Source organism: Nothobranchius furzeri, chromosome 15 (genome assembly GCF_043380555.1).
Source record: "Nothobranchius furzeri strain GRZ-AD chromosome 15, NfurGRZ-RIMD1, whole genome shotgun sequence".
Classification (NCBI taxonomy): Eukaryota; Metazoa; Chordata; class Actinopteri; order Cyprinodontiformes; family Nothobranchiidae; genus Nothobranchius; species Nothobranchius furzeri.
Window position 1 is genome coordinate 38,203,499 of NC_091755.1, and position 9,013 is coordinate 38,212,511.

General features: G+C 44.7%; 1 protein-coding gene across 1 annotated transcript; it reads left to right on the plus strand.

The window, feature by feature from the left end:
• Positions 1-5,136: 5,136 nt before the first annotated feature.
• LOC129164675 (uncharacterized) lies at positions 5,137-8,588 on the plus strand. Its single transcript, XM_070544583.1, has 3 exons — positions 5,137-5,142; positions 5,573-6,215; positions 8,335-8,588. The coding sequence occupies exons 1-3, from the start codon at positions 5,137-5,139 to the stop codon at positions 8,430-8,432; spliced, it is 747 nt and encodes a 248-aa protein (XP_070400684.1). The 3' UTR covers positions 8,433-8,588.
• Positions 8,589-9,013: the final 425 nt, after the last annotated feature.

Genomic DNA, 9,013 nt, shown 5'->3' on the forward strand with positions numbered 1-9,013 from the left:
ACTTGCACGTGGAGTCAGCAGCACCATGCGTTGGGCATGGTGTGCGACACGTGGGAGACAACGCTCAGGTGCTCAGATGGAAATCTTGTCTTGATTGATTTAGTTGCTTCCATGATGAACTCTGTGTGTAACGTTTATAATGTCTGCACACCTGCATGAGTTGGGGTGTGAATTCCAATCCGTCACAATAATCGACAGACTTCAAATTTTTTTGTCACCGTAACAAAAACTGTCAATATGGAAAATATCCAGTCTGTCCAAGTCTCCCCCGTCCTTTCGGCCCTCATAGACAAATCGCCAAGACTGAAGTGTAGAAAAAGACTCAGGACAACCTCATGTTTTTTTTATTTTACAGTTACAACCAACTTACACAATGTCATAGCACTCCCAGTCAGAAAAATCCCATAGAAGTCGACAAATGCTTTTTATTGGTCTTGCATGTTTAGGCTGAGAACATCTTTATGCTGGCGGTGTAGGCAGCTCCACAGATCAATTCTCTGAGTCTGCACAAGCCAAACACGCTTTGATCCCTCTGATCCCTTTACATTTCCCACACAGCCAGAAGGCTGTTCCTCTGTTCTCTCAGTCCTCCATAAGCTCAAGCTTTTTGTTCTCTGGAAGCTACAAGTGAAAAATATATTTCCACAACACTGAAATCCAACCAATCAGAGTGAAGCTGAAGAATTCCTCAGTGTGTCCCAGTCCTATTGATGAGCCATAGATCTGCAGATAATGTGACACATCTGTGTGGTAAATACGTGGTGGAGAACCGACACAGACAATCATGTTGTTAACCCTTTTAGTGCTGGGACATGAAGACATGCCACCGTGTAGAGGAGCGGCCAGCTCATAAGCTGCTCTCCTTTATTTTCTCTGCTCTTGTTCCTGGGGCCGTTTGCATAATTGTGATTGTGTTCTAATGCTCTGCTTCTTTTTTCCTGCAGCACTACTGACCTATTTACATTAGGAGCAAAATCAAACAAGTAATCCGACAAAGGCACGTAAGCATTCATGCAAACCATAACCCAATAAACTCTGTCAATGTTTGACTGAACAAAAACCTTCCTATTTATAACACGGCCCTCTTACTTCCTGTTTTATATCAGATGCTTTTCCACTCATTCTTTTACCGGGTTGACGTCTGATTGGCCAGATGTTAGAGAGGGTTTTGTAGTCTGTGAAACAGTATCTGCTCCCTCACAGATTCCTAAGGGGGCAAATACAGAATAAATACACAAAATAAGGAAGAATTTATAACAACTTATTTTTTCTTTCTCAAAAAATGAAAACTATATTTTCTATCGGCTCAGGTTATGTTTCTCTGATAGTGATCTGAAATCTGTAAGGGGTCAGATACTTCCTGGCGGCGCCCTCAGGACTCCTTACATATTAAAGAGGAAGTTCATGTGATAGGCTGGTTCCTGGAGCTCGGCTGAGAAATCTTCCGTCTCACGCCGTAAACGTTTTTCTCCCCATATGTTAAATGTTCTATCGCTGGGTGCAGCTGAGCAAGTGCCACCAACTGGAGAGCACCAGGTTCACCATCGCTTGTGTTACAAAGCACCTCTGAGTGCTTATGTAACCAAAGCTCTCTCTGGCGATGGTGTGCCTTTAAAACCAACGTGTTGTCAGGTGATCAGGGAGGCTCGGTCAGCTCAGCCTCACAGACAGACGAGCTGGAGAATGTCTGTGGCCGGCAGCCGAGCGCCAGAGAGGGAGAGACCCAATTCTGAGGGGACGTAGGGGGGAAATGAGGACACGGCCACGTCACAGAGTGGGGGGACAGGGAGCCGTGGTGGTAGGGTCCCTTTAACTGCAGTCTGCTCATGCTCACTGTCCTTCTGAGGCAGCTAGCAAGTGTGTTTGTGGCTCAGCTCGATCAAGAAGCTGCGTTTGTGTAAAAAGCACCGAGAATTAAGTGCTGCGTCACACTCAGGAAGAGGAATAGTGTGATTGTGCACGCGTGTGTACAGCTGTGAATGCACATACACCTTACTACAGACTGTGTGTGTGTGTGTGCATGCATGTGCGCAGTGGCAGTCCAATAGCAGTTTTTGCTGTTGCAACAAGATGAAAGTAAAGAGTGTGTGTGTGTGTTCCAGTGGCGAGCAGAAAGGAAGAGAAAGGGGAGATAGAGAGGGAGGGCGAGCAAGCCGGAGAGTGAGGGTGAGAGAGCGATTCAGATTAGTTGCTACGTCACTTTTTCATGTCGGGAGAAACAGAAGCTTGTGATAACAGAAGCCCAGAGTCATCGTCAGTCGATTCTCCACCCGGTGTGGGCACGGAGGGTTCGGACAGCCTCGCCTTCCTCCTCCTCTTCCTCCTCGGTAGTTTTGATGTGCTCTGCCTGTCGTTGCTCTAGGTGTGTGTGTGAGTGCTGCGTAGTTTCTGTGTGCCGGTGTCAGAGTTTGAACATGGATGCTGAGGCTGTGACACAGTTTTCCCAGGTCTTGGTGAGGCGGCGCTGGGTAGGCTAGGCAGAGGTGTGACCGAGGGATTAACAGAAGAACATTCTGGAGGGGTTCTGGTATCGCTCTGGCAGGAAGGGTTTGCTGAGAGGTACTCTGCTTTTGTTGCTGTTGCTGCCACCATCATCTGGAATGCGGATGATGATGTTGTAAATAGGTGACTAGAATCAGCATGGCGGCGTCCCACCCTCTTATGGAACAGAGTCCAGATGCAGACAGGTAGAGCGAACAGCAAATCAGAGGAAATTACATAATAAATGCAGCTGTTCACGACGCCACGTCTCTGTATCTGTTGGCTAACTCTTATTGAAGTTAGAGGAAAGACTCAGCATCCGCAGACAGACACGAAGGCAGAGACTGTCAGGGATCCGATAACAGGTTGTACCTGATGTTACTTAGTCGTGTGATTTGTTTTCACCCTCCAGAGCCGGTGGGACTTGGTAAAACCCTTCCCAAGACACATTTGTTTCTGCGTAGTTAGGAGAGACAGAGACGATGGTGACGCAGTTGCTTCTGGGCTGGACTTCTCTGCAACCGCAGCCCGTGCGTCTCCCCATCTCTGCTCTCGCTCTGTTTATCTGTCTATCTGTCTTTCTGTGTCCTAGACAAAAGGAGGAAAAGCAGAGGGGGCTAAATGTCGTGGATCAGGATCAGAAAAGGCAGAGAGGAGACCAGGAAGAGCAGGGAGGCTGTAACCAGGAGGAGAGGGAAGTTGTTTACCTTGTTCTTTTTAGTGACTCTGCTTTGGCTTCTCTCCAGTTTACATGTGCTGGACTGGACTTCCTAAAGCTGCTGCATCACGGGCCTTCGTCGCAAAGCTGGATTCTCATTGGCTGGGAGGAGCTTCCCTGGCTGCAAACGCTGCACAGCATTGTTTTATTGGCTTAAGCTTGCTGGCAGCTGCCGGCTGACCTCTGAATGGCTGGGAAACGCTCCGTTCAACCAAGGCTCTGCACTATTTGTGCTGCATGCTTACATAGCTCGACTTGATTATCGTTAAGGTTTAAGTAACTAAGTGGTTTTTGTATTCAAACTGAAAAACACGGAGACAAAAATGTGACATCTACTCAGTTCCTTTCTTCACACGACGCAGCTTTATTCTGCTGAGGGTTTGGCTGGAAGGTTCTGTAAAGAAGCTAACAGTCAGCGCTAATGATGACGATTGTGCTCCAATTTATTTTAACCGAGTCAGATTCCCAGGAAACACGCTAAGGTTTAGAGTGACATATCTGTTTCGTTCTAGGAAATCAAAGGGCGTGTGTTCTCGTCGTCTCACCACTCTGAGGCAGGAACCTCATAAAATAACACAACTTCCTGGATGATTTAAAGCTTAAAGCTCTTCTGCTTTGAAAGTCTGGCTTTTCAGACGCCACATTTCTGAGATGATGTAAGCGCGTGTGTGGCTGACTGGTCTGCATTGCAGTTTCTGCCTCGATGTTGGTGTGTGTCTGTTTTTTTTTTTTTCAGATGAGCTGATTATAATTAAACTCTATGCCTTCATGGGCGTTTGATTTGTCCTTTTAAAGATAATCTGACATCGGTGCTAGCCACCTGACCTCTTTAAGGAGCGTTGATGTTTTCTAATGCGGCACTACAGTCGACACCCACGCGTTTTATCGGTCGAGGTGTGACACAGTTTGAGACGAGTGTTTTATTTTAGTCAGACAATTCATTATTGTAGTGATTAAATCACAATCTCAGAATTTATAGTAACAATTTGGCCTAAAGAATCTTTGGATTTTCTTTAAAGAGCAAGTCACCCCCTACCAGATTCTTACTCAACACCCACTTCATGTTTGAAAAATGCAACAAATGCTGTTGCCTGGCAGACCGAGAAGGCGGAGCCGCTAACAAATACACACACACACACAGGCTCACCACAGCATTGTGACATCATAATGTACCATTTAACATCAAAGTGTACCTCTTAGCCAATAGCGATGGCAGATTTAAATTAAAATACGGTGCAGAGTTTTTACCTGACAACGGCACAACACTGCCAGTTTTAGGCAGAATATTTAAATTTTAACTAAGATGCACTAAAGTGCAGAATTATTGACTACACGTGTCTGCAGCACGATTAAACACTCGTTTGTTTAGTTTATCAGCAAAAAAAAGTTTATTAGGGGGTGACTTGCTCTTTAAAGAGCAAGTCACTCCAAAGCAACATTTTTTTGCTGATAAACTATAAATGAGTGTCTGATCGTGCTGCAGACACGTGTCGTCAATAATTCTGCACTTTAGTGCATCTTAGTTAAAATTTAAATATTCTGCCTAAAACTCAGCGATGCACCGTCGTCAGGTAAAAACTCAGCACCGCAATTGAATTTAAATCTGCCATCGCTATTGGCTAAGAGGTACACTTTGATGTTAAATGGTACATTATGATGTCACAATGTCGTGAGTGTGTGTATTTGTTAGCGGCTCCACCCTCTTGGTCTGCTAGGCAACAGCATTTGTTGCATTTTTCAAACAGGAAGTGGGTGTTGAGTAAGAATCTGGTAGGGGGTGACTTGCTCTTTAAGTACAAACAAAAGTGAAAAAGTACCTACATTTATAAATGCAAACGTTGACATAGCTGTAGCTATTCTTGTGTAGTGGCTAACACTAACTAGCTACGCTCATTCATCTGAGAGTTAAAAGATAATCAAACAGATTAATTATGACCATGGACGTAATTTGGGGGGGGGACATTCCCCCCCCACTTTTTCCAAAGTCAAGTTTTGACCCCTGCACTTTTTACCATCCAAAAACAATACGCTATATTAAGTTGACACTGGTTGCGCTCTAGGACCAAGCGGAAAACAACCGTTTGTGTTGAAGCCCATTTCCCATTAGAGCATACTGTAAAGATCCCACCCCCCCCCCCCCCCCCCCCCCGCATGTTCCCCCCACTTCTAAAGTGAAAATTACGTCCATGATTGTGACTAAATGTAGCTTTTGGTTTTTACTACTTTACTGTTTGTGTCTCATCGCTGCACTTTACAGCTATATAAGATTTGCCTTGAAACAGGGTCGTGTCCTCATAGATTTTCCTCGCTGTTCCTCCGTCGTTTATCAGCCTCTCAAGGCCTCCTGTCCCTTTAAATCTTTTATAAGTGTAGCACATCAGGTTGAGTGGCACACAAGTAACAAACAACCTGAAAAAGAGGGAAGAGTTGAGCCAGGCAGGCAGGGGAATCAGACGCCTATGGACGGAGAGGCTGTGTGAGCAGACCTGTCGCTGTTGCTGCCATGCCAACAGACCCAAGTGTTTAAAAACAGACCTGGCCCTTTTAAATGCTGTCCTTCCTCTTGTTGTGAAAAGTCCAAGGAAAGATGCGATCGGTGTTCCGAGGCTTGGATTGAGCCAGTTAGTGGTAGTTGAAGGGATTGTGGCAGACTGTGTGTGGGTTCTGAAGGGTAAGAAGGAAAACACTAAGTCGTCTGTGCTTTGTTCACCTCTTTGTTCACCTCTCTTCATCAGAAGAGAGAACCGAGGGAGTAAAAACCAGGAAATTGGAAATGATTGGGTAGTTTTGTACTTTGTAGAAGCACTTGGCAACCAGTCAGTGAACTGGCCACTACCTGCTCATGCCCCACCCTCTCAGCTCATTGTAGCTGCGCCTCAGTGCCAGGGCTGTCTTTGCCAGCGACTGACTTCCTTCCTTTTACCTTGTAGTGGCTGGAGAACAGCACAGGTTATTATCCTACCTGTCAGCAGCAGAGAGGCTGACCCCGGTCCCGTGTGTCTGCGTAGAGCTGCAGGTGAGCTGGTGCATTTAAACACATGCAGCGTTTATTCTGTCGTGTTGTCTGGCCCTTCACACATCCACGGAGCTCGGATTAGGTATCAGATCCGTCATGTGGGTGTGTTGAAGGCAAGGGAAAATGCTGACAATACTCAGGCGTTTTTCACAGCGTTTTTCTATTTCACCTCTTTTTTTCTCACTTCTTTCTCATCCTTTAGCTCAGAACGCATTACATTGTCGAAGCTGCCTTCCAGTTTCATGCTGGTTTCATCAAAATGAGCAGTCAGAGTACGTGGTTTCTAACCCACTCTGCCTTTCATTAATTGGGAAACACACAATAGCAGAAACTCATAGTTTAGAACATAACTGGTCTAATTTTAGGAGGTAAAGTCTTCCAACGTAAACCAGGACTCCCATGCTTTCTGCAGAGATACCCTCCAGGCCGTATCCAGATGAAAGACGATACCAGTGTAAAGGTTTGCTGTGATGAAACACCATGTGTGTTTGAGTCATGCACAGTGGCTGTCTGCTTAATGCATAATTCACATCTGCAAACAAACTGTGAAAAAATATCTTAAAGTCTTCATGCTTTCTGAATAGTATGCATGTGTAGTCAGTTCCCAACTTTCTACAAGTTTAGCGCATCAAAAGTAAAAGTTGGGTGTGTCCGATTTGATTTGAATCCTAACCAAAAGGAGAGACAGCAGATTAGTGTAGCCCATGGTCACTGGAGGAGCTGCAGAAATCCACGGCTCAGAATCTGTCCACAGGACGACTGTAAGTCGTGTACTCCACAAACCGGGCCTACATGGAAGAGTGGTTAGAAGAAAGCAATTGTTGACCGACAGACGTAAAAGTTCTGTTTGTAGTTTGCCAGGAGCCGTAGGGACACACCAGACATGAGGAAGAAGGTCAGAAAAGACATTGGTTAAACTTCTGAACCTAAATGCAAACACTACATGTGGAGGAAAAGTACCACTTCTCATCACCCTGAACACAGCATCCCCACTGTGAAACATGGTGGGGGCAGCATCATGCTTTGGGTGTGTTTTTCTTCAGCAGGCACAGGAAATGTGGTCAGAGTTAATGGGAGGATGGATGTAACTAAATACAGGACATTCCTGGAGGAAAACCAGTTGGTGGCTGCTTAGGACATGAGACTGGGAATGAGATTCATCTTCCAGTAAGACAATGACCCTAAACATGCAGCAAAAGTTACAGTGGGATGGTTACAACAGGCCAGTCAGGGTTCTGACCTAAACCCCATCGATCATCTGCGACAAGACTTGAGAAGTTCTGTTCAGACTCCATCCAATCTGGGTGAGCTTGCATGAGCTCTTTTGCGTCGAAGAACGAGCGACGATTTTAGTCTCTGCATGTGTAAAGCTGATAGGGACAAACCCCAGAAGACTGGGGCTGCAGTTTTGCATGGAACTCCAAGATCATTAGCTTTTACTCAGTGATGCTTTTTAACCCTCGCAGGCTCAACATCAGTTTTGATAAAAGGACTAACAACTAAGTCCTTCAGGGGTACTTCTGAGTTAAAAAATGCTCATGAAATACGTCTGTGGAGTAACCAGGTAGGTAGGTTTTAACATTGCACATCTGCAACACCTGTCCCCAGAGGGTTAACCCTGGCTAGTTGAATTATTCAGGGTTTTTTTATTGTTTAGTTTTACCCTGGCCCGCTACAGCGCTACATTACAAACCCTCTAGTTCTTTACCCCTCCTTGATCCCAGTAATCCAAAATAATTTTATAAGTTGTGCCAAAACTGTTATCATTAGTATCTGTTTATTGCTCTGTGCAAGAGTGGCTGGTGAAAACAAATACTTGGTAGGGCTGATGTACCAACAGGTTCAGTCCATCGTAAACATTCAAATGAACACTTGGAAAATGACAATTCCTCAAAAATGATTTTTCTCCCTAGTGCCCCCATAGAGCCGCCACCACTGACTGCATTATTTAAAACAGGGCTGCCCTCCCATTAAGCTATGCATTTCCTTAAGCATTGTATGTACAACAGCTGTATGCCTTCGTAAATATGTGTATGTTATGTTGTATTTTTATTTGGAAACATATAGGAAATTAAACATTTCCCCACTTAAAAAGAGTTCAACTTTCCATGTTTTTCAGAGTCTTCTGGTCTTCCACCCAGAAGATGCCTTTCATCAAAACTACCCCCTTTGGAAGCTGGTTCCAGATGGTGGCTTAGAGTAACGTCATCTGTCTAGCACCATTTGAAATCAGTGTTCTTTGGGTGGGAAGAGTGTTTCACTACATCAGCGTCAGCTAATGAAGTGCCTGTCTCAGAAATAACTGCTGAATTTAAAAAAAAGGCATCGAGTCACGCATCTCAGCCATGGGTCTACAGCAACATCCTGATGTTTTAGGCCCTTTGTCCTCTCCAAGGTTGACCGATTTCTTCTGGTGTTCAGAGTCCACTTCTGTTTCTAGCACCATTTGAAATCGGTTACAGTGAAGGACAAGTCTCGTCTCACATTGAAGAGAACGTGCGGCTCCAGTGGAATGCCTGGAAAACATTTCGACGTTGAGGATTTTTTTAACCTTTGTTCTGATCCAATTTGTGAAGTTTTAATTCAGGGAAAAGGTTGTTCCTTTTATCTGATTGACATGAGATTCCCTGACTTTGCACAAGATATATTTACATTGATTTGATTTTCATTCACTTATTTTCTTCACCTGTGTGGTTGAGGTCATTAGAAGTGAACATGTGAGCTATCTGTATAAAACTTATTTCAGCCAATGAAGTTCATTTGTCACAAACTTTAAAAACGTTTTATTCACTAATGCG